This window comes from Sorex araneus, chromosome X (genome assembly GCF_027595985.1).
Source record: "Sorex araneus isolate mSorAra2 chromosome X, mSorAra2.pri, whole genome shotgun sequence".
Taxonomy (NCBI): domain Eukaryota; kingdom Metazoa; phylum Chordata; class Mammalia; order Eulipotyphla; family Soricidae; genus Sorex; species Sorex araneus.
Genome location: NC_073313.1, coordinates 205,756,293 through 205,782,061, shown reverse-complemented (window position 1 = coordinate 205,782,061; position 25,769 = coordinate 205,756,293). Strand labels below are relative to the sequence as shown.

Sequence of the window (25,769 nt, the reverse complement as noted above, 5' to 3'; positions counted from 1 at the left end):
CATTAGACATGCACACGGCCAACCTAGGTTCAATCCCTGGAATCCATAAACACTGCCATGAAGTGATTCCCGAGGCTTTAAAGGATTAAGACATGCATAAAATCTGTTTTTAATTGTTTTTGAATCATTCACAGATAGAAGAGAAAATCCTGCCACTAACCCCCAAAGAAATCCCACCATTTATTTGCATGTGTGCATAAAGACATATACAGAGATCAGGTCGGAGCAATAGTACAATGGATACAGCGTTTGCCTGGCACACGGCCAACCCGGGTTTGATCCCTGGCATCCAATATGCTTCCCTGAGCACTGCCAGGAGTGATTCCTGAGTGCAGAGCCAGGAGTAACCCCTGAGCCTAGCTGGGTGCGACCCAAAAAGCAAAAAAATATATATAGAGACAATGACAATACATTTGTGATTCTTTTTTTAACCTAGGAGTAGAATTCACTGGATTATATAGCAAATTACATTGAATTTCTTAATACCCTATTAATATCTTAGTAATAATTAGCTATATTTATTATTAATCAATAATATCTTACTATTACCCCATTAAAACCTTAATACCTTAATATCCTAAAAGTAGTCATATCATTTTACATTCCCATCAACAAGGTGTTCCTCCAGTTCCTTCCCCAAACTTACTGTCCATTATTTTTATTAGTAAAAGAGTAAAGAAGAAAATTATTTTTAAGAGATTATGACCATTTTTCGGTCACTTTTTGCTACTCCTAAATATAAACTGCCGTTTCTTAAAAATATCTACTCACTGACATAATTGAATATGCTTTATAAATGCAGACAATAATGTATTTACTTAAATAACCATTCTTATATAAAATTTAAATTTAATTCTAAGATATTAATTAAATACTCAGTACATATATAGTATTACTTAGAAATGGCATACACACCTAATTTTAGTTCAATTGCTGTATTGGTATTACATTTGTATTCTGCCAGTTTCTTCTCCACTGCACTCTTGTATTCAACCAAAAATTTCTCCATAGCACCAAATCCTTGAAGAAAATATTTCAAAATTAGTTGAAAGTTATTCAAATAGTCAAACCTACAAACAGGGTTATTAGAAGTGAAATAGTACAAAGATTTGAAACATGCTAGTTGAACATAAAAATACTGGTCTCAGAGCAAGAGAGATAGTCTAGGGTCTAAGGCACTTGCTTTGTATGAAGCGATCATGGTTCGAACTCTAGCACTGCATATGGTCCCTAAGCAACACCAGGCATGATCCCTGAGCACAAAACCAAGAGTAAGATCTGAGCACTGCCAAATATGACCCTAAGACAACAACAAAAAGTATAGGTCTCACTATAAACTACTGTGTACTAGTGCTCAGAGTGTATGACTACCTCTAAATGAAATATAAAAATCCTCATTATTGAGGTAAAATATTTGTGACTAGGCTTACTTCACATAGGTGAGTTAATCTAAAAATTAACATGAAATACCACCAATATTTCCATTTAATCATATATAAATTACCTGCTTCAACTAACTAAATAGCCTTTTTGTTTTGCTTGGGACACACACTGTGGCTGCTTGCTCGATGCTCAGAGACCACTCCTGGTGGCACTCAGGTGACCATAGGTGGTACCAAAGATCAAACCCAGGTTGGCTGCATGCAAGGAAAATGCCCTACCTGCTGTTCTATCCACCTAGCCCACCTAAGTAATCTTTTTTAGAAGATGAAAAGGACACCTCTACTGCACTAAGAAACAAAATGCTATATCCAGTGATAATTATAATAGCATTTTATTTCCAATATTAGAAAATTTCTACTTAGAGTGCTTCCATATAGACTTAAAAATCAACACTGGAGGGGCTGGAGCAATAGCACAGCAGGTAGGGCGTTTGCATTGCACATGGCCAACCCGGGTTGGGTTCCCAGCATCCCATATGGTCCCCTGAGCACCACCAGGGGTAATTCCTGAGTGCAGAGCCAGGAGTGACCCTGTGCATCGCCGGGTGTGACCCAAAGAGAAAAAAAAAGAGAATGAGGTTTAAGTTTAAGTCAAGAAACCACTCACACGCACTGGAACAGTCCCAATACTTCTGCAGTCCAGGATTTTCAGTGCACACAGCCAAGTGTGTGTACATAAGCACACAACCTCTAATATGTGCTGCACCTAGAGATGTGTAAGATGTAAAGCAAGTGCTTTGCCCACTGGTAGAACAGTGGGTAAAGCACTTGCCTTGCATGTGGTGGACCTGGATTTGATCCATGATATCACATATGGTCTCCCAAGCCTCAGCAGGAGTGATTCCTGAACAGTCTCTGGAATAAGCCAACGAGACAGCAAGACAGGTAGCCCATGTGCAAGGCAAGCACCCTACCCACTGTACCATCACTCTGGCCCTAAACCATAATTTTGGAAAAGAAGAACGTGATTCTCAGCAAGGACATGTGCAAACAACACTGCCAGTCCACGAAGTAGGAAAATATCCTAAAATATCCCAGCCCATGATAATAGATTATTGCAGGAGGGAGAAACAAGCTAGAACCATGGTTATTTCTAGGATAGGAAAGAAGAAATGGGGTGGGGGAGCAGAGAGACAGTACAGTGGGGGCAGTGGATTTGGGATGGGACATTTCACTGCATTAATTTTTGTTTACTGTATGTGCATGAAATCATCAAGTAGGAGCTACCAGAATGACCAAATGTTTTCACTACAATGGAAAAAATCATTACCAAGGGAAACTTTCAAGTGAGGGTGACAATATCTTGATAAAATGAACATAAATGTTATGAAAATTTTGGGCGGGGGGGGCTGGAGTGATAGCACTAGGGCGTTTGCTTTGCACATGGCCAACCCGGGTTCAATTCCCAGCATCCCATATGGTCCCCTGAACACAGCCAGGTGTAATTCCCGATTGCAGAGCCAGGAGTAACCCCTATGCATCGCCAGGTGTGACCCAAAAAGCAAAAAAATAAAATAAATTTGGGGGAAGGCATTATGAGAAACAAAAGGGGTAAATTTCCATAACAGCAATGTCGTTCTGCTGTTTATCAATTTGCTCCAGTGGGCACCAGTAATGTCTCCATTGTGAGACTTGTTACTGTTTTTGTCATATCAAATACACCACAGGTAGCTTGCCAGGCTCTGCCTTGCGGGCAGGATACTCTCAGTAACTTGCCGGGCTCTCCAGAGAGAGACAGAGGAATCAAACCCAGGTCAGCCATGTGCAAGGCAAACGCCCCACCCTCTATGCTATAGCTCCAATCCAAAATTCCATAATATATGTCAGAAATTCCAGGAGATGGTTAAAACACAGACAAAGGGAAAAACACTTGAGACCATGGAGACAGATGATACGGACTTAGAATTCTTGGATTGAAATATAGACTTCACCATATACTTGAGCACAATGCTTGCTATCTCAGATCCTAATCTATAAAGTTGAAATAATAAAATCCACTTTGACGAACGTGTAACCTTATGAAATCACTCATGAGCTTAATCACAATGCTTTCAAACATCAGCCCGATTTCATATTTGAAAATTTAGATTTATCTAATATGAAAATTTCAGTTGCTGGGGAAGTACCCAGGAACTTTGGATACAATTTAAAAAACTATACACCCTAAATAGTTATTTCACTTCTCTATGGTACTGATGTTCCCCATGATCCAATAGTATGTGATTAAAAAGCCCTTCCCCTGGAGAGATAGCACAGCGGGTGGGGCGTTTGCCTTGCACGCAGCCGACCCGGGTTCAAATCCCAGCATCCCATATGGTCCCCTGAGCATGGCCAGGGGTAATTCCTGAGTACAGAGCCAGGAGTGACCCCTGTGCATCGCCGGGTGTGACCCAAAAAGCAAAAAAAAATAAATAAATAAAAAATAAATAAATAAAAAGCCCTTCCCTTCCTTCAACATCTGCAAGACCTCATACTACAGCTTCTGTATCCAGCAGCACATCCATTCAAAAAATAAACTTTAAAAATGATTTTTTTTTTAATGTAGCGCAGCTAGTACAAAAGGACAGTAGGAGAAGATGAAAACTATCCCTGACTTGGGAAACCAATATAATTGAGGGTGCGGGGGGTGGAGGGGATGGAAATCATATATCCACACCCCTTCATAATAGACGTTATGAATAACAACAAGGATTAAATGATGAAAATGTCACCATCTATGGAGACTCCTCTCCCCATTAAAAAAAAAAAAGAGGGCAGAATTGGGGTACACATGGAAACTAAGAGTAGACATACTCGAAGAGTGAAGTTTATTTAGATGAAGGAAGCATTCAAGTGAAAGCTCTTTCCCAAAGAAATCTTCAGGGGATCAGAAGGTGATGGGGGGGGAGGAGGAATAACAAGAGGCAGAAGAGACGCCGAGGAGTACCCGGGAGCCGGCGGGGGCGGGTCTGCGGGTCGCGGGAGGCGGAGGGAGTCCAGGGGGAGGAGGACCTGAGCCTTAAAACCAGCTGGCGGGAACGGGAGGCGGGGGGCGGGGGGCCGCAAAAGGAAGCCTCAGGGAAACCCGCCACCCAGCCCCTCCAGCTCCCGAATGCGCCCCAACAGCTACGCGGTCTCCGGGGTCCCGTCCGCCCCCCGCGTCGGGCAGGGGCCGCGCTCCTCGCCGGGAGGCGCCGAAGACGCAGCGGTGGGGGGCGGGGGCGCCAACCGCGACGGCCGGACAGCGGGCTGGACGGCGAGTGTCCGCGCTGGCGCGCCGAGGCGGGCCGTCTGGAACCCGGCTCGGGGCCCCAAAGTTCTAGACGGGCACTGTCACCACCGTCTCGACGTTCTTTCCCCGACCTGCCCGCCCCCTCCCCTCGGTAAACTTTTCCCGGGAACTTACCCGCCATTTCCGAGCTGCGAGCACCCGCGGCTTGAGGAAGGACGAATCAACCCGCGCGTTCCCTGGCCGGAAGTGAGCGCACGGGCTGACGCATTTCCCCTCCCGCCCCTGCCAGGTCGTGGGCCAATGAGAGGGGGCGATTCGCGAGGCGCGGGGCTTGGCGGAAGCACGGTGGGGGGGGGGCGGGACTCACGCCGTTGGGGAAACGCTCAGAGGGTGGCTGAGCCTCTCGGCTGCGGTGGGGGGGCGGTGCCACCTTGCAGGCCCGGGAGGGTTGGAGGAGGCCGCAAAAGGGACTTTCTCTGTTTTGAGACGCCGAGCCAGCCCTAGAGAGTCGTCTTCGGTGTTGATTTGAATGTTACAAATATTATACACCGCGTTGGGCTGTTTTCTAGCCGTCCGCTCCCCGTCCCTCCCCTCCTCCAGTCGTGTTTTCGGGACAGGTGGGAAGTAAACTTTCCCTCTGGCCTGAACCTGTAACTCTATAAACACCTGACTCCGGGTTTTCATTGTATCAGTGTGTCACTGTTGTTCATCAATTTGCTGGAGCCTGCCCGAGTAGCATCTCCATTCATCCTAGCCCTGAGATTTTAGCAGCCTCTCTTTACTCCTCTTTCCCAATGGTTCTGCATTGGAGGCTCTTTCACGGTCCGGGGAATGAGACCCACTATTGTTACTGTATTTGGCATATCGAATATGCTACCGGGAGCTTGCCAGGCTCTGCAGTGCGGGCAGGATGCTCTTGGTGCTTGCCAGGTTCTCCAAGAGGGAGAACTAGACTATAGGAGGTCACTTGGCTGCACCAGGGAGCTTTGTTTTATAGTCTCTGGATCTTGGCCGCTAATGGGATTACATGAGCCGAGGGCAGTTTGTGGGTGTGACTGTTAAGCTACTGGCAAACTGGGGATCTGGGTGGAGGAGGCCCAGTCCCTATCTGAGTAGGCTTAGAGATTTCAGCCCCGGGTCCCTCACACCTGGGGTCCTCTGTTGGTCCCTTCATGCGTGAGGCTTGTCCGTGCATATGGAGAGGGGTCTTGAGCATGGCTCTGGCTGGGTTCCTGAGGCCTTTAGCTGCCAGGCTCTCCTCAGGGCAGAGAGGGAAACTTAACCTGCCCCCCTCCTAGAGGCCCTGGTGAAGACAACCAGGTGTGTGTGCGGGCAGGAGACTCTGGGTTTTATGTAACTAAAATATAGGGACTGTGTTGCAGTTGTGAGACCCTTTTGTTGTTATTGGTTTCTACTTTTATGGTTTTCTGTTTGGGGGTTACACCTGGTGATGCTCAGGACATATAGCTCTGCACTCAGAAATTGCTCTTAGTGGGGTCTTGGGAGTCAAACCTGGGTCAGCTGCATGCTAGGCAAATGCCCTACTTGCTGTACTATCTCTTTAGACCACGATGTCAACACTATTTTTTTATAGCAGTCTTTTTTTTTTTTTTGATCACTCCAGGCAATGCACAGGGGTTACTCCTGGCTCATGCACTCAGGAATTACTCCTGGCAGTGCTCAGGGGACCATATAGGGTGCTGGGACTTGAACCCGGGTTGGCCATGTGCAAGGCAAAAGCCCTACCCGCTGTACTATCTCTCCAGCCCCCTATCGTAGTCCTTAGTGTCAAGCAGAAACCATTCCATCTTCGAACAATATCTAGTCTGCGTTCTCTTACTGACAGATAACCCACATGGTCAGTGGCTATCGCTGTGACTACAGTGCAGTGTTGACATTGCATCAACACTTTTAAAACAGTATTTTACTTTTTGTTTTATGACTCCGTGTGGTATGTAGGTACTTTCCTTTCACTCTAAGGGTTGCTAGGCAACCACGCAGTGCACCGAAATTGTTGCCTAATAATACCTCCAGTGCCCCGATAAAATCCTGCCTGTCTCAAGCTGCTTTCCGTAAGCTCTAGGGCTTCTTTGGCAGCTTTTGAAACTGCTGAATGGTGAAGTCGCTTTTGCTATATATTCACAATACTATCTACAGCTCAGAATGCCTTAACCAATTTGGCTAAAAGGTTTTATAGTGATGACCTCAAGCTAAAATGGACCTCTGGGATGAGAGACTAGAACTATTATAGACTCATTTTAGACATCAGGAAAGGAAAGCCCAGAAATGGAAACTGACCAAGCTCACAATCTACCATCTCTGTGACAGTCCAAATCTCCAAATACTCTGCCCAGTATTCCTACATTTCTAATGAAATGGCCCTCATGGAGGTAGAGAGCAGGAAAAGGTACTGCGATGAGAGTATGCTTAGGTCCTTTTTCCTTACAATTGAATGAAACACGAATTTATGGCCCTAGCGCTGGAGAAAGCACAGGGGGTAACAGGCACTTTCCTTGCACATGCTGGACCCTGGTTTGATTCCCAGCACTGTGGTCCCTCAAGCTGGGGTGATCCCTCCCTAAACATGGCTAGGTGTGGCCCTAAAAAAGAAAAGAAAAAAAAGAATTAATGATGATGTTAAGAAAACTGAGATCAATGCCATGATGACATGGAACCCAAAGAAAAATAATACATTTAGGATTGAGTGGAGAGGTTGGTGGCAGAGATGAAACTCAATGTCTTTTAAGCTGAAGTATGCACTCTACTACTAATCTACAACCCAGGCCCTAAATATTTTTTAAAAATGACTAGATGCTCTTTTTTCCCAAAAAAAGCCACAGTTTCTGTGTATCAGTTAATAACAGACCAACAGTCATGATCCTTAAAAAAATGAATAAGAATTTGTCCTAATTACAGAAAATCTGAAATTAATTAGTCCTGTAACTTTATGGCTAGTTGCAGAATGAGGAAACCTTTATATGGAAAATATGATAATGAAATGAATATGAATAAAATTATGAAACTTATATGTTCATAGAATTAGCAATTAGCATGATCTGCTTAGAGAAATGGTAAGTTTAAATTTCTCTATTCTTAGAGTTGTTTATACACATAATTAAAATATTACAGAATACATGTCTAGGCAGTTTATTTTTGTTTTGGAGCCACACCCGGTGATGTTCGGGGTTACTTCTGGCTTTGCACTCAGGAATCACTTCTGATGGTGCTCAGGTGACCTTATGGGTGCCAGGGATTGAACCTGGGTTGGGTGCATGCAAGGCAAACTTCCTAGCTACTGTACAATCACTGGCCTCTAGGTACAGTTTAAAAGATAAAACTTATTTTATTCAGAAAGAAAATGCTGTAATAGTAAAATTACCAAAAAGGAAAATGCATTTTCCTTCTTAAAATTTTTGGTCAGGCTTTCCTCTTTAAAAGTTTTTCTTTTACGTTGTTCTCAAATGGATGTTGAAAGTGAATGTTACCCCCATGGAATAAAATATCTGCAGAAGGAATAATTGTCACAAGAGAGTGGTGTGGAAAGTTCGATGCCCTAATAGTCTCCATGATACTTTTTTATGATGGGGACTTTTGTTTCCTATATTAAGTGTGGTAATATATATTATTAACATGATAATATCTTCCTAGTCACCATGCTGCTTTGCTGTGAAAATGAAATGTAGCCATGGTAATTAAAGGAGTTTGCAAACTTTGTTTTTTCAGTGTTAGGGATTGAACCTAGGGGTTCATACACACAAGACAAGCACTCTGTCACTGAACAATGTTCAGTCCTAAAGATTTTCTATTTCTATGTGGTGGCATTAAAGTGATTGCATTAGGAGTCAGGGCCCTTGCCTTGATGTGATTCACCCAAGTTAAATCCCTGGCAACCCATATGGTCACCTATGCACCACCAGAAGTAATTCCTGAGTGCAGAGCCAGGAGCAACTCCTGAGCATCACTGGGTGTGACATAAAAACCAACAAAAATAGAGTGATAACATTCTAGAATAAAAATTCTGAAGAATACATTTTTCTTCAGAGAAAAAGAAAATATTACATTGTTAAAACATAGCAAAGATATGTTTGCACAAGTTATTTGCATATGGATGAGTAAATTTTGCCATCCTGTCTTGATACTTCCAGAAGCTACTCTTTTAAAGAAATAATATTAAAAAGATGGTCATAAGAATCTGGAGAGAGAGTTCAGCAGATAAGGTGCTTGCCTTGCATGCACCTGACCTAGGTTTGATCTCCAGCACTCCATATGGTTCCCTAAGGATCACCAGGAATAATTCTTGAGTTCAGAGCCAGGAATAACTCCTCATCATAATTGGGTATGACCAAAAAAAAAAAAGATGGCTTTGTGACTGAAGTCTCAAGGCTTTCTTGGGTCAGAATGGGCTACTTCCCCACCCCCACCCCAAACACCTCCCTGTACTTCCAGAAACCTCAGTAGTCAAGTCCACACCCCAAAGCTGCCACCCAGTTAAAACACTACTCCAGCAATATCTTCCTGATAAAATACTAAAGCCCTGAAAAGACATGATGACCTCTTAGTACCTGTATTGCAAACCATAACGCAAAAAAGGAAAAGGAGAGAGAGAGAGAAAGAATAAAAGTGCCTCCCATAGAGGCAGGCTGTGGGGGTGGGGATGGGGTGTTGGGGGATGGTGGAAGAGAAACAGGACATTGGTGGTAGGAAACATACACTGGTGGAGGGATGGGTGTTGGATTGTTATATGACTGAAACCCAATCATAAACAGTTTTGTAACAATCTATCTCATGGATATTCAATAAAAAATTAAAAAATAAAGTAATGTGGAGTTCATGGATATGAACTTCAGTCAGCTTAATCAGTGGCTGAATAAATAGCAGCACTCCTACATTAAAAATTATATATTTATCTCTTTAAATATATATTTATTGAGAATATATGTTTCTTTCATAATTGGAAATTGGAAATTTTCCATCTTTTTTTTTAAACTTTTTATTAAATCACCATGTGGAAAGTTACAAAGTTCTCAGGTTTATATGTCACTTATACAATATTCAAACACCCATCCCTTCACCAGTGCCCATATTCCACCACCAGAAACCCCAGTATACCCCCCACCCCCACCCTACCCCCTACTGTATAACTAATGAATTTCACTTCATTTTTTCTTTACCTTGATTACATTCCATAATTCAACACAAAACTCACTATAGTTGTTGGAGTTTCCAACCAAGAGAGACAGACCTACTACATTTGATAATTAGTTTTTCATTGCTGGAAATGAAGAGATATGTAGCCCCACTGCTACAAGTACATAACTCTCTCTCTTTTTTTTTTCCTTTTTCCTTTTCCCTTTTTTTTTTTCTTTTTCCCCCTCATCCCCCTTCCCGCGCCTCATAGTATGGTGTACGCCACGCCGCGTCGGCCAGCGTGGGGCTTTTGCTTAGTTCACAGTCCAGAGAGGTGGCTGCTACATTAAAAAACTTCAAAATTTCAAAAAAAACTTACTGTTATTATTTAGAGTTTCCCCCCAAGTCAGACCTGTTCAAAAGGAACCGTTTCACATTGCTGACAATTATAAATGTTAAGTCGCGCGTCCGCGCGACTTAACATTTATAATTGTCAGCAATGAAATTTTCTATCTTGAGGGGGTGTTAAGTATTGGAGGTTGTTACCAGCTTCTTACAATTTTATCTACATTCCATGTATTATGATACATAGAATCTAAGAGAAACAGGTTAGTTTGATGCAAAACAGGACTCCTGTTCTATTATTATTATTATTATTATTATTATTATTATTATTATTATTATTTGGGGTTTGGGGCCCTTTCCTGCATTTCTTGGACTTATTCCTGGTTCTGTGCCAGGACCCATTCCTGCCCTTGCTGGGAGACCACGCGCACTGAGGGCATTGCATCTGGACTAGCTGTGTGCAAAACAAGGGCCCGAATCCGAGTTCAGCATTCTAATACCACACCCTCCACCAGAAAGTCTGTCGGGGTCCTGACCAGTTGATCCTGGCACACTGGAGTACGATCCCCCTGGTCGCCAGACTTACTCCCTATAGGAGAGAGAGCGGGAAGGGGAGAGCCCTGACCCTCCACACACCCACGGACTCCCACACCACCAAGAAGTAACCAAGCGGAGGGGGGAAAAGCTGGTGTTCAATCAGCAATTTTTTATTAGCTCTCACACAGGGGTTTATATATATACATTTCAGGGGCAATCCACATGTATCACGTTTACCTTGTTAGACTCATACAGATGTTAATGATTTACATCTCCCGCTCTCAGGACCAGGTGTATTAGCTCAGGTAGATGGTAACTTATTACGTCCCTCACCTTCAACCAGGGTGCCTATGTGTGTGGAGTGCTGAAGCAAGCTCTGGGCCCCTGTAAACAGGGCTGGCTCTTTCTTTCAGGTGCAGGGGATTTAGTCAAAGTCTCAGGCCAGCTACTGAGACCTCAACAAAAGTCATCTTTCTTTCACCAGAGTCTCTGTGCCTCACCCACTTCCCAGCCTGCAGAGGTAGGGCCCACACCCACATCATTGGTAGGCTCACTTCTGTAGACTGGTTCTCAGTTTCTGTTGCCTTTTGTCATTTGTTATTTATAGAACTGTAAAAAAAAAAAAAGGGAAAAAAAGCCAGGGGTGAGGGGTGTCAGAGAAATAATGCCTTGCATGTATGACCCTAGTTCAGTGCCCACTCCCACATGGTTCCCCCAATACTGCCAGGAGTGAGTGACCCTTGAACATGGAAAATAATTGTGATTAATTCCTCTCCTCCACTGCCACCTCCTTACGCCCCCCCTAAAAAAAACTTTACTAGGGCCCAGAGGAAAAGTGCAGAGGTCTTTGCAAACACGGACATGAGTTTAAATCCCGGGAGACAGTACTGAGAGCCAGAGGAAGGTTAAGGAGCTTGCCTAGTATGTGGCTATGACTATGTTCCTCCACTTCAAGTACAGAGCCAGGTATGGTTCCTGAACATTCTTTTTTTTTAAATAATTTATTTGATTTTTAATTAGTGAGTCATAGTGAGGGTACAGTTACAGATTCACACCTTTTCGTGCTTGTTTTACCCTCATGCAATGTTCAAGAGCCCATCCCTCCACCAGTGTCCATTCTCCACCACCAATGAACCCAGTATCCCTCCCACCCCCAATCCCATGCCCCCATCCCCCACCCCACCTCTGTGGCAGGGCATTCCAATTTGTTCTCTCTCTCTCTCCTTTTGGGTGTTGTGGTTTGCAACAGGTGTATTGAGTGGCCATCGTGTTCAGTCTCTAGTCTACTTTCTGCACATATCTCCCTCCCCACGCAGGATCTCCAATCACATTTTACTTGGTGTTCCCTTCTCTATCTGGGATGACTTTCCCCCAACATGTGAGGCCAGCTTCCAAGCTATGAAGCCAACCTCCTGGCATTATATACTACTATTCTTGGGTGTAAGTCTCCTACTCTGTTATTTTATATTCCACAGACGAGTGCAATCTTTCTATGAGTGTGGCCACTCCCCAACTCCCCCCAAAGAAAAATCCCCAAGGCGCCACATGTGCCAATCACAGTTCAGACCATTCTTCAATTTGAGCCTGGCCTGTGTGCTGCCAATGATCCCTAATACTACAAGCAATTTCCAGCTACAACACAAAACCAGCTGTGTGAACACTCCACAAAAGGTCTAATGTTCATTGTTGCTTTTGGTCACACCCAGCAATGTTCAGAGCTTACTTTTGGCCCTGTCTGTACTCAAAAGTCACTCCTGACTGGGATCAGAGGGCTGAATAGGATGCTGGGGACCAGATCTAGGTCTGTCACATGTAAGGCAAGCAGGCCCCTTATCCACAGTACTATGTCTCCAGCCCCAGGTGTGACTTTTCTGTTGTGACCACAATTACAAGGAAATATGAACAACACAATCAGGAATTGATTCTAGCCTTCTCACCCTCTAGCCAAGCACTTGTGTGGGCACTACAGTGACCACCCCTGGCACACCACAATAATAACTTGTATGCTTCAACTAAGAGCACGGAGCCTGGCAAGCATGCAACTAAAGGAGGGCAAGCATTGTGACCAAGTGTTCAGGCACTGCAACCTGCTATGCTATCCTAAGGAGCACCACAGCAAAGAATGTGCAGGCTCCACAGTCTGGCACATGTGTAATCCTTAGTCACTGCAGCAGCACTGAAAACAGGAGTGGGAGGGGGCTGAAGCAATAGCACAGCGGGTAGGGCATTTGCCTTGCACGCGGCCGACCCGGGTTCAAATCTCAGCATCCCATATGGTCCCCTGAGCACCGCCAGGAGTAATTCCTGAGTGCAGAGCCAGGAGTAACCCCTGTGCATCGCCGGGTGTGACCCAAAAAGAAAAGAAAAGAAAAGAAAAGAAAAGAAAACAGGAGTGGGAGAGGAATTTTTTTTTTTTTTTGCCTTTGGGTCACACCCGGCGATGCACAGGGGTTACTCCTGGCTCTTGCACTCAGGAATTACTCCTGGCAGTGCTTGGGGAACCATATGGGATGCTGGGAATCGAACCCAAGTCGGTAGTGTGCAAGGCAAATGCCCTACCCGCTGTGCTATTGCTCCAGCCCCAGAAAAATTGTTTTAAAGCCTTGCTATTCTTCCTCTATACCATCTTCTCTATTTGTAAGTTAAGCATATAAACTGCCACCCCACAAATCCAGGCTCTAATTGGAGCACACATACGGAGTCAAAAAGAAGTATTGCGTAAGTGCCACTGTGGATATAACCTCCTATATCCTTATCCCCCTGTGTGTCTGGCTAACAGGAAGCTGCCCATGCTATTTCCACAGCAGACCCACATTTCACCCCATGGGAAGCTTTCATGCACTCTTCTCTTCCTTCTTTTCAGCTGGCCTTATTGAGGCCTGCTCTCTCTGGGGCCTGCTGTGTTCACCCACTAAAGTAGGCTTGCTTATCACAGAGGGATCGCCTCACTTTCTGAACTCTCTTCCTAGGCGATAATTATGAATCATCACCTTCTCCACTCTTAAGCTTATTTACTTCTTAGTGATAATTCTTCTGGGACTAAAACTATGTTATCTTCATCCCTGAGTTCTTACTTGATGTGAGGGGGCAAAAATTACTTAACTAATGTTTACTCAAGATTTTTATTCAGAGTAACTGTTGTACTGATGACACAAAATTTTAAGCTTGCATTTATCTTCTTTTTTTCAGGCTTACTCTCAGGTTTATTTATCTCCTCCTCCACCCTGCCTGGCCCTTAAGGATCATTACTATATAAATGGAATTATCTGTTTACTTCAATACTGATTTTAATATCATTTTGTATAATCATAAAAAAATCTGAACATTTAAAAAAGTATTTAAAAAAATTTGGCTCACACTTGGGCAGAGCTCAGGTTTTATTGCTGGCTCTGTACTCAGAGATCACTGGTGAACAATGGTCAAAAGGAGAGAGAGAGAGAGAGAGAGAGAGAGAGAGAGATGAAAATTGACTCACATAGAGGCATGCTGTGGGGGGCGGTGATGGGAAGGAAATTGCGGACACTGGTGCTGAGAAATGAACACAGGTGGAGAGATGGGTGTTGGAACATTGTATGACTGAAACCTAATCATGAACAGCTTTGTAAGGGTCTATTTCACAGTGATTCAATAAAAAAAATTTTAAAAATTGAAAAATAAATAAAAAGAATAAAACATTGCAGAACAACAACAACACAAAAAGACCACGGGTGGGGCTTGGCCACATGGTATGCAGGGGATTGAACCAAGGTCAGCTGCAACAAAGGCAAGCACCTTACTTACTATACAATTTCTGCAGTCCCTAGAAAAAAGATTCCTATTTAAAAACAACCAGTTGCGGGGCTGGAGCGATAGCACAGTGAGTAGGGCGTTTGCCTTGCACTCGGCCAACCCGGGTTTGAATCCCAGCATCCCATACGGTCCCCTGAGCACCACCAGGGGTAATTCCTGAGTACAGAGCCAGGAGTAACCCCTGTGCATCGCCAGGTGTGACCCAAAAAGCAATAAATAAATAAATAAAAATAAATAAAAACAAACAGTTGGAAAATGGAAACTTTCACCCAAAATATGTTGTTAAAATTTTGTAATATGTTCCTAACATTTTTTATTAACAAAACATTGGTTCTTTTTATTTCTGGAGGAGCCCATGTTCTCTCTTGAATATGTATTTCTCTCTCTACGCATGTCTTTCTAAGTAAATTTCATTCAATAAAAGCAATCTTGGATCACTGTTTTTCCTCCTCTTGAAATTCTTTTCTGTAAACGAAGGTACCAGACCTGGAACACCTGGTGTTGAGGTCAGGATTGACTCTACTTTCCTGCAAAGAGCAATTCCTGGCTCCAGAGTGAGTCTGTGGCTCCCCAAGTCCATGGCTCTCACACTGCAGAACAAGTGGACTCCCAGGCACACCTGGACAGCTGCATCACAGGGCTGGAGGTGCATGAGCACCCATGCTGCGCTTGTGTTCATAGCAGACTTTACCAGTCCTCTCCCAGGCAGATATTCCCTGAGTGCATGAGGTGGGTCAAGTAGAGAAATGAAAGCTCTCTTTCTTCAGGATCACTTTTCTAGGTCCCCACATTACCAAGCCACTGGCAGCAAAGACAATTAGGAAGGGAAGGGTCAGAGTTAGTACAGCGGGTAAGTCACTTGTCCTGTACATGCATCTGGAATTCAATCACCGGCACTTCATATACTCCACTGAGTCCCGCAGGAGTGTGATCCCTATGTACAGAGTTAGAAGTAAAGCTTGACACCACTAGGTGTGCTTCCAAAACAAAAATAATAAATAAAAAGAAAAGTAAGAAATGTGGTTGGAGGACCCACTCAGGAAGGGAGATGCGTGCTGAAAGGAGACTATAGATTGAACACGAGGCCACTCAATACCCCTATTGCAAACCACAACACCCAAAAGGAGAGAGAGAACAAAAGGGAATGCCCTGCCACAGAGGTGGGGTGGGGTGGGGGAGATGGGATTGCGGAGTGGGAGAGATACTGGGTTCATTGGTGGTGGAGGGATGGGTTCTCGAACATTGTATGACGGAAACACAAGCACAAAAATGTATAAATCTGTAACTGTACCATAACGGTGATTCACTAATAAAAAAATAATAAACTAAAAAAATAATTTGTGGTTGCACATCTGCCATATTTATGTATAGAGAGTAGAACTTCTCCTCTCTCACCACACTGTGGGTGTTCAGGGAAACTCCTGATGGTACTCAGGTGACCATATGCAGTGTTGTGATTTGAATGTGTTGTAACTATAGCTGCATGCTAGGCAAGTGCCTTAACCCTTAACCTTACTACTACATTCCTGGTTCCTGAGCTTCTGAAAAATTGGTCTTCAATGAAGGATGGTTTAGTGGAGACTGCTGGAGAGATAGTAGCACTGTCGTCCCATTGTTCAGCGATTTGCTCGAGTGGGCACCAGTAACGTCTCCATTGTGAGACTTGTTACTGTTTTTTTGCATATCAAATATGCCACTGGTAGCTTGCCAGGCTCTGCCATGTGGGTAGAGCCAGTAGCTTGCTGGGCTATCTGAGAGGGATGGAGAAATCGAACCCGGGTCAGCTGGAAAGATAGTACAGAAGTTAAGTCACCTGCCTTGCTTTAGTGCACACAGCCTATGCTCCTCTGATCAATGCTAGGAAAGATCTCTGAGCACAGAGCCAGGCATGAGCCTTGAGCACTGTGGCCCCCAAACAAACAAAGAGGCAGAGAGAGGGGTAAGGAGAATGAAGGGGGGGGGCTAAGACATTCCTAGCCTTGGGATTAATATATCACAAACCATTCTAGGAGTTTGTTTTTTTCTTTCTTTGCTTATTTGTTTTGTGGTGCTGGAGATAGAACCCAGGGACTCATATATATACAAGGCATGCACTTTACCACTGACCTACATTCCTGGGCCACCAGGAGATACCTACCCTGACCAGTGTGCTAAGATATTCCAATGTGAAAGGAAGACTTCATAAATTAGAGCCCTTATAAAAAATATTGCTAATGATGACATAGAAATAGAACTTAGAGAGAATTGGTTAGGGTAGATGATTTCACATCAGGTGGGCCTAAAGGAATCTTTACTAGAGGGATCAAAGACATGTCCTGTGAAATATGTACACTATTAACAGTGATATATATGGACTCCCTACAAACTCAAATGATTATAGATAATGGGAAAAGTCAAGTATAGTACTCAATTTTTAATGGAAAAGGGAGGATCTGAACAATCATTCTGTTTAGTCTTCTAGAAAATACTATAGTATTAATCTTTGAAAAACAACAATGCAAAAGCACTCCCAAAACAAAAAACTGTAATTTATAAAGGGTAGCCAAGTGTCTTTTATCTAGCATGGATTTATAAATAGCAATAGCAACACTTCTAAATAAACTTATTTTAAATTTAAAAAAATTAAATGCCCAAAATCAAGTGTAATAGTAGATTTGGTTAGGTATATGATCATTGCTGATTCTACGTAAAATTGTGGTTTAGAAGAAAAATTCAATTATCTGCTCCAGGTTTTGTTTAATGCATTCAAATTACTCATACTGTTGTCTTTGCCAAATATGGACAATTTCAAATCCTGAGTCATTCACTTAACACATCATAAACTACAGACCAGATTTACTTTTGTGTGACCAAGTTACTAATGAACCTGAACTTGGTAGGGCTATAAAATATAAAATGTATTATTTTACTCTAGTCCCTACTTCCACTTAACTCTTGAATACCTTTCTGCTTCCTGGTAGCCTACACAGTTTTCTGGTATTTGAAATTATTCATAATCTAACTTTGCCTAATTCAAATTTTTCAATTTCCTAAAATATCTCTATGATAGCCAGACTCTGAGCCACAGGGATCTGAATTGAGGAATACAGTATATCCACGTTAAATACTTTCGTTATATTCAAGCCCTTTAAGATGGATACTTCTTTGTCTTTCCTTTTCAAGGAAATTTATTATCCTGCTTTTAACCCCAAATTTAATGTTGGGGTTAAAAGCAGGATAATAGGACTTCCTATATTTAACCTATCAAGAATAGGATAAATGAATCTTTTGGCTATTCTCTTTTAGTCATAGCTGTTTCTTCTCTAATTTTACTGTCATCCATATTCTTATTGCACCTCACATGGCATATATTCTCAATTTCTTTCTTTTTAAAAAATACATTGATTGATTTCTCAGGGGTTACTCCTGGTGATATACAGGATATGGGATGCTGGGGATTGAACCTGGGCTTACTGCATGCAAGGCAAATGCCCTACCCATTGTACTATTGCTCAAGTCCCTTATTTCCAATTTCTTTAATGAACTGAAAGAGGTCTTTATATTATATTAATTCCATACCAAAACAATTGGGAATCTTGGTCCTGTCATTTTCTCTGTCCATCTTTCCTTTTGGTTACAACATTGCAAAAGCAACTTAAGCCCCAATACCTTCCTTTGTGTTACTTGACTTATAATAAATTCATATATCATCTCTTATATGGCTATCAATGTCTCTAGCAGAATTAACACAGTCTTATCTTCCATATAATCATATAATTATAAAATTTAAAATGTTATAAAATTCTAATGCTCTTCATTAAAGGTGGAATTAAGAATGGAGACAGAATAATATCAAGCATAACTTGTTTGAACACTCCCTACATATATACATGGTCCTTAGGACCAAGTTAATCTTCATAAATTCCTTTTCAATTCTTCATTGCATGTCCCCTTCTCTCTCCAAGTACTGAGACTATGCCTAATTATTTAATTCCATGTCTCAACCCAAATTCCCAAATGATTTCAAGTCCACTCTGGACTTATCTTTGTAAGGTTGGCTGTCTTCATTGAGTGACCTCAGTTGGAGTCCTGACATAGTGGTCCTTTTTCATTATAAGCAGCAACCCAGTTTCTCTTTTATGATTGGCATTAATCACCATGTGGGTACCATGACTCTTTTATGCCTTTAATTATATAGCCTCAGAATCACTGAATGAAGGCCAGTTTCATTTTCCAGTTTATCGGGAAACCAGCAGGTGTTTACTGATGAAAGTATTCCTCATTTGGATAAAGAGCCTCAAATCTGTGTGCTCTGTGTGCCTAAGTTTTATGGGAGGAAGTTAAAATTTCTTCAGTGTGATAGTGAGAGGTAACATTTTCATGGATCTTTGCATTCTGGCTACAAAAATCTCTATATTATTTTCAATGCTCTGATATTTCACAATATGAGGTAGTATTAAAATTTGTATTTCCTTGACTGGGGTAAACAGATGATTTGAAAGTCAAATTAACCTTTTGGGTATGAAAAATTATATTGAATAGATGTATAAGAAATATTCCCAGCAAGTAAAGGAAAAAAGTGATACTAGTAAGGTATAGGATGTAAATAAAAATAGCACTCTTTACCATATTGAGGAGTTTGGATTTTATATTTAACTCAGTAGAGAACAACTGAAGGATTTGTTAGTGATCAAATTTAATTTACTTGGTAGTACTATGGAAAATGGATTTGAGGCAGAAAGTGAAGTACTACAGGATTGGAGAGCAATTAGAATGAATATTCAATAGAGCAATTAGGGGGCTATTATAATCATCAGAGGAGTTTTCTTTTAAGCACTAAGGAGATTAAAAATACAATACTGGGGGACAATTTGGTTTTGAGGCGCAAAGAAAAGTGATACTCAGGTCTCAGACTTGAGCAAGTGACGCTCTTATTTCACTTAGGAAATATAAGAGGAGTAATGAATGACTTGTGGTAGAGTGACTAGCTAGGGAAATTCAATAAACATTTAATTAGTACCTACATAGTTAGTGTAAGGCATTGAGATAAGTGTTTGATGAAAGTTTGAAAACAGAAAGAAGGATTTAGTAATAAGACATAGTTGGAAAGAATACAAACACAAACGATGGGTTCAAGAAGTGGTGAGTTCCTAAGACAGGATGAACCTCACCCAAGAGCTGACCAGCAGGAACCCAAATATGCGGGAACCTGTGACTGAGATCTCCAAGCCCGCTTGGATCAGGACTGGGCTTCTTCCCCCCAACTCCCCAGTTTTCCAGTAGCTTGGCAGTCACACCTACAAACTGCCCACAAACATGTAATCTCATCAATGGCCAAGACCCAGAGACTATAAACTAAAACTTCCAGAAGAAAACAACACAGAATTTCCTGGTTGTTATATTCTATCCATAACAAGCAATACAAAACAAATCATCTAGCATTGCCTTTTCGGCAGGTTTGAGTGGTGGTAGGACTGGTGTTGAAATATAGAAAGAAGTATCCAAAGAAGAGTGAGAATATGGGAGAAATAGTCTGCCACACAGGCAGGAGAAGGGTTGGAATGGGTGGTGGTGGGAGAGAATACTGGGGATTGTGTTGGTGGAAAATGTGCACTCGTGAAGGAATGGGTGTTTGTTGATTGTATGACTGAAGCTCAAACATAAAAGCTTTGTAACTATCTCATGGTGAATCAATAAAAAAGGGGGGGAGAATAATAATAAAATAATAAAATAAAATTAACACTGAATAAAAAAAGTAATGTGGAGTTTATGCCCAATTCAATCAGCTTAATCAGTGGCTGAATAAATAACAGTACTTGTACATTATAAAAAAAGTGGTGAGTTATGATTTTTATGAAACCTGTATATCATTCAGATTGAATTGATATTTTTACCCTAAACCCGAATTGCCTAAGATATTTTTTTGTTTGTTTTGGGATCACACCTGGTGGTGGTTGGAGGCTACATCTGCTATGGTGATTGGGAGTTACTGACAGTGGTGCTGAGGGGACCATATAATGTCATGCATCAAATCAGGAGCATCTACATCTAAATCATGCTCCAGTCCTCAAAGCTATTCCCTGGCCCTGGTGGGTCATAAACTGACTACACACAAGTTCTGGCAAGAGAGTCGAAGAGTAAAGGTACCTAACTGACCTGCTCCTTGTGTATACCAAATGACATGATAGGCTTATTAAACCACAATCCCTGCTTTGAACACAGGAGCTCCAGGTTCGATCCCCAACACCACATGGTCCCCCAAGCACCACTGGGTGCAAGCTCCAATCACCAAACTGGGAGTAGCACATGAAAGCTGATGGGTGGAGGCCCAGAACCCCCCAAAATCACATATTTTATGAAACACTTATATGATATATAGGTATATAACTGTAATCCCTGCATACAGGCTTGATGGCTGGGGCAGGAAAAGACAATAGGGAACATCAGATAGGGTAGAATTTCACCTCGTGTGCCACTAGGCCTTGCAACACAGAACATTTTGTTTTTGTCTGTTTGTTTTTGGGGCCACACATGGCCTAAGGCTCAGGGGTTATTCCTGGCTCTGCACTCAGGAATCACTCCTGACAATGCTCATGAGACCATATGGGATGCTTGGGATGGAACCTGGGGCGGCTGCATGCAAGGCAAGCACCTTACCCACTCTGCTATCGCTCTGGCCCATGGAGCATTGTTCTGATTGCTTCAGAAATGGAAGGACTCACATTTTTATGAGGTCAGCCTGTCCCTGTGGTCTGAAACAGCGAGGGAAGTGCACACAGTCAGGTGCAGAAATAGGAGAGACTTTGTTCTGAGAGCAGTAGCACGTAGAGGAGCAGGGAACCCTGGCTGAGTGCTGGGGGAGCTGAGAGACAATAATAAAGTTAGATACTGCTAGGTGCCAGGGCGGAAGGGTACCTGTACCCATGTGGTTATAGTATTGAATGGTTAACATGACCTGGCAAAGGTGTCCCAAGTGGTGACTGAGGTGGTATGATGACTTGGCCAAGATGGTGACCAAAAGCTTAAACATGTGATCCCCCAGATTCAGTCAGCTGGAGCTTGACCTTTGTGGAGGGTCCAGTGGTTGGAAACTGAATGAGTTCTCCTGCGAGCTCCTTGTGAGAAGCTATTTTCTACCATTGGCTTTTGTATTCTGTGAAGCATCTGTTTTTTGTTTGGTTTGGTTTGGGTTTTGATTTTTGGGGCTACAATCGCCAATAGGCAGGGCTTTCTCCTGGCTTTGCTCTCAAGAATTATCCTGCTCTGCATTTAGGAAATGTCCTGCTCTGCATTCAGAAATTATCCTGATTGGTTCTCAGGGGACCATATGAGGTTCTGGGGATGGAACCTGTACAGTTGTGCAAGGTAAGTGCCCTGTTGCTGTACCATTGCTCTGATCCCTCTGTGAAGCACCTGTTCTATCTCCACGTGGGGATTTTGGCAAGATTACACTCACCTACTGTATTTGTTGCTTCTAGTTAGAGCCTAAAGCATCCAGGCCCTCTCAGCAGTAGTTTGTGCTTCTGTTCCTTCAGAGAAAGAGCAATGTTCTCCCAAGAACAGTTAATGGAAGTGGAAGGGTAGGCGATAGCTCAATGACCAGAACACCTTCCCTGCAAACTTGAATGACAAATTCCATTCCTGATTTCTCCCAAGTGCACTGAGGTGGTCCTGGTGCCTCTGCTGTCTGGGACACCCATTGGCAAGCCCCAATAGTAAAAGAATGTGAGCACTAACACCAGGAAGGGTGAGACCCCAAGAGCCCTAAGCAAGCACAACAATGAGAATTTTCACAAGCACCACAGTTTAAGGAGTGGAATTCTGGGGCTGGAGCAATAGCACAGCAGGTAGGGCTTTTGCCTTGCATGTGTCCGACCTGGGTTCGATTCCTAGCATCCCAGGGGTAGGGGCTGGAGTGATAGCATAATGGGTAGGGCATTTGCCTTGCACGTGGCCGACCCGGGTTCAAATCCCAGCATCCCATATGGTCCCCTGAGCACCGCCAGGAGTAATTCCTGAGTGCAGAGCCAGGAGTAACCCCTGTGCATCGCCAGGTGTGACTCAAAAAACCAAAAAAAAAAAAAAAACAGGGGTAATTCCTGAGTGCAAAGTCAGGAATAACTCCTGTGCATTTCTTGGTATGACTCAAAAAGCAAAAAAAAAAAAAAAAAAAAAGGTGGAATTCTGACAAGCACTTTGAGTGTGTAAACACTCCCAACTAGATGGGAGACCAAGTGTGTGAACACCATAACAAAGTGTACGTGTGTGTGTGTGTGTGTATGTAAAATCTCTTTCACACCTCTCATCTAACAACAATAAAGGGATGGAGGAATGACAAATAAACACAATGCAAATAGTGTTTTAATGAATCCAGTAAAAGGCTTGAATTTATTTTAAAAATGGCATCAGGAAAGCTGAAAAACCACATGCAAAGAGATAGAGATAGATTACTTTCTAACCCCCCACACAAAAATACATTTTAAATGATGTAAGACATAAATGTAAGACCTGGAATTAAAATACAAATAACATAACTATAAGTTGTGGTGGGGGGAAGACTGGAAAGATAGGACAGCAAGTACAGCATTTGTCTTGTACATGGTTGACCTGGGTTTGATCCTTCATAACCCATACCATCCCTTTAGCCTTGAATGACCTCTGAGCACAGAGGCAGGAGTATTCCTAAGTACTTCCAGATATGGCCCCCTTAGGAAAAAAAACCTCAAAAGACATAAGTGAAAAATACAGAAACCCAAAACCGTGAGGCCACTAGGTGCGGTCACTTGACCTCATACCTCTTCATTCTCAGCAATGGAAAACAAATTGTCAAATGCTTCCTTTTCAGCAGGTCTGACTTTAGGGGGGAGACTCTCCAAACAATAATAGTGAGTTTTGTTGAAATATTGAATGCAATCAAAGTGAAAGTAAAGTGAAATTTATCAGTTACACAGGCAGGGGGAGGGCTAGGGGTGGTGGGGAGGGCTAGGGGTGTGGGGGGGCTAGGGGTGCGAGGGGACGGGGTGGAGCTATACTGTGATTCTTGGTGGTGGAATATGTGCACTGGTGAAGGAATGGGTATTCGAACATTGTATAACTAAGACTTAAACCTGAAAACTTTGTAACTTTCCACATGGTGAGTCAATAAAAAAATTAAAAAAAAAAGACATAGGTGAAACATTCCATAATATCAACATTAGAGGTGCCACTGGGAACTTGACCCCTATCATGAGAAATAAGACCAAGATAGATAACAAATAAATAATAAATAAATAAATAAATAAATAAATAAATAAATAAATAAGACACTAGCACGCGACAGGGAAAATGGAGACATTACTGGTGTCTGCTTGAGCAAATCGAAAATCAACGGGATGACAGATGACACAAGTGAAGTGATAATAAAAAAGATAGACTAATAAAAGAAGATATTTGCACATCATAAATCTGACAAAGTCTTAACGTCCAAGATATGTAAAGAACTTATAAAGCTAATAAAGAAACAAACAACCACATATATATATTTTTGGAGCCACACCTGGCATTGTTCAGGGCTTACTTCTGGCTCTGAACTCAGAGAACACTCCTGGCAGAGCTTAGGAGACCATATATGGTGCCAGGGATCATATCTCGGTTATCTGTACACAGGCAAGGGTCCTGCCATTTACTATCTCTCTGGCTCTAACAAACATCCCAGTTTTAAAAATGGGTGGGTGAACTGGAGAGAGAGTACAGGAGTTAAGGCCTGCCTATTGCTGAGTGCCTGAATCTCTTAGCACCACTGGTACAATCCTGGTGACCCTGAGGTCATTGCAACAACAACACAAGGAAGAGAATAATGGAAAAAAACAATGTGAAAAACTGAACTGCCATATGATCCAACAATCTCTCCTCTGAGTATCCGAAGATGATAAAAATATCAAAGTAAAAATTTATATCCATCCCAATATTTACTGCAGCATTATTCACAATAGCTGAAATGCAAACTGAAGCACACATTAACAGATGATTGGATAAAGATGTAATGTATATATAGATATATATATGATAGGATATAAGAAATTTTGCCATTTGCAGCAAAACAGAAGGAATTCAAGTCAACTATGCAAAGTTAAATAGGTAGGATGGATAAAGACAAATACAGGATCATATCATCTTCCTCTATTAAATCATAAAGAACATAAAGAAATAAAATCAATGAACATACGAGACAAAATAAAAGTGGACATTGATAGCAAATTGAAGTTAACAGAGGGGATGAGTGTAGGGTAGGGTAGAACAGAGTGGAGGTATGTATAAGAAGGGTGCTTGGTGTTCCTTAAAATTATTTTTTTTCAAAAAATGACATTTGTCCTATAACTAAAAACTTACATAAGCATATAACTTAGTTTATACATCATTAATTAATGGTCTTACCTGAGTACAAAGAGAGGACCAGGGTTATGATGCTGACCTTGTTAGGGCCAGAGAAATAGCGAAGCAGGTAGGGTGTTTGCCTTATATGCAGCCAACCCAGGTTCAACTCCCAGCATCTCATACGGTTCCCAAGGAACCGCCAGGAGTGAGCACTGAGTGCAGAGCTAGGAGTAAGCCCTCAGCACTGCTGGATGTGACCTGAATATTTAAAATCTAAATGATATGATCAGAACTGCATGGTGCCCCAAGCCACAAAGTTAAGTGTATCTCCTGCGCACTGCTGGGTGTGACTCCAATCTTCCACCTCCCAAAATGGTTTTGCTCTGTATTGTCTTTCCATCATAAGATCTTTATATCAAGTCATACTTACATATCCTTCTTATGACTTGCTTTGCAGATATCAATGATAAGGTGTATATTGCACCTAAGAAATATAGTATGTGATTAGAACTTGATAACCAGATATCATTCTATATGATTAAGTACCCTACTCTTCCTTTAGGATTCTCTGGTGTGCTGAAGTAAGAAAGATTTGTCTCATTTGCTACTGAGAACTTGCTTCTGTAACTCACTTACACTTTAGGTTAATCTCATTTAAGTGTGCTTTAATCCATCTAGGTAGCTGAGCTAGTTGTTTTTGGTGAAATGCTGTTGCCGCTACTACCAAATACATTTTAGTGAAGGTGATATGAGGAAGGCTACATTTCCCATTAATGTGCCCTGATTTTCTACCACACTAGGACATGAAATTTGCCCATATATAATGTTTTATTGAAGGTTTGAGGATAATTAAAGGAAGTATATTGAGTCTCTTCCCCTTCTGAAGAGTTCAGGTAAATTCATGAAATGTAATAAAGGGGTAGAATGAATGAGCAATGATTATTTTCATGTCCTCTTTCCAAGCTGTGATAGTGAGAGATAAATGC

The 25,769-nt window shown here is 42.2% G+C and overlaps 2 protein-coding genes across 2 annotated transcripts in view; one reads left to right on the top strand and one right to left on the bottom strand.

Moving 5' to 3' along the window:
* Positions 1-4,896, bottom strand: part of HAT1 (histone acetyltransferase 1) — a 51,974-nt gene extending 47,078 nt beyond the window's left edge. Inside the window, exons 1-2 of the mRNA XM_004601150.3 lie at positions 4,828-4,896; positions 916-1,020 (exon numbers count right to left, since the gene is read on the bottom strand). Of these exons, the coding sequence (XP_004601207.1) occupies positions 916-1,020; positions 4,828-4,834 (112 nt within the window). The 5' untranslated portion in view covers positions 4,835-4,896. The remainder of the gene's footprint in view (positions 1-915; positions 1,021-4,827) is intronic.
* Positions 1-25,769, top strand: part of SLC25A12 (solute carrier family 25 member 12) — a 201,645-nt gene that overhangs the window by 65,446 nt on the left and 110,430 nt on the right. The window lies entirely within an intron of this gene.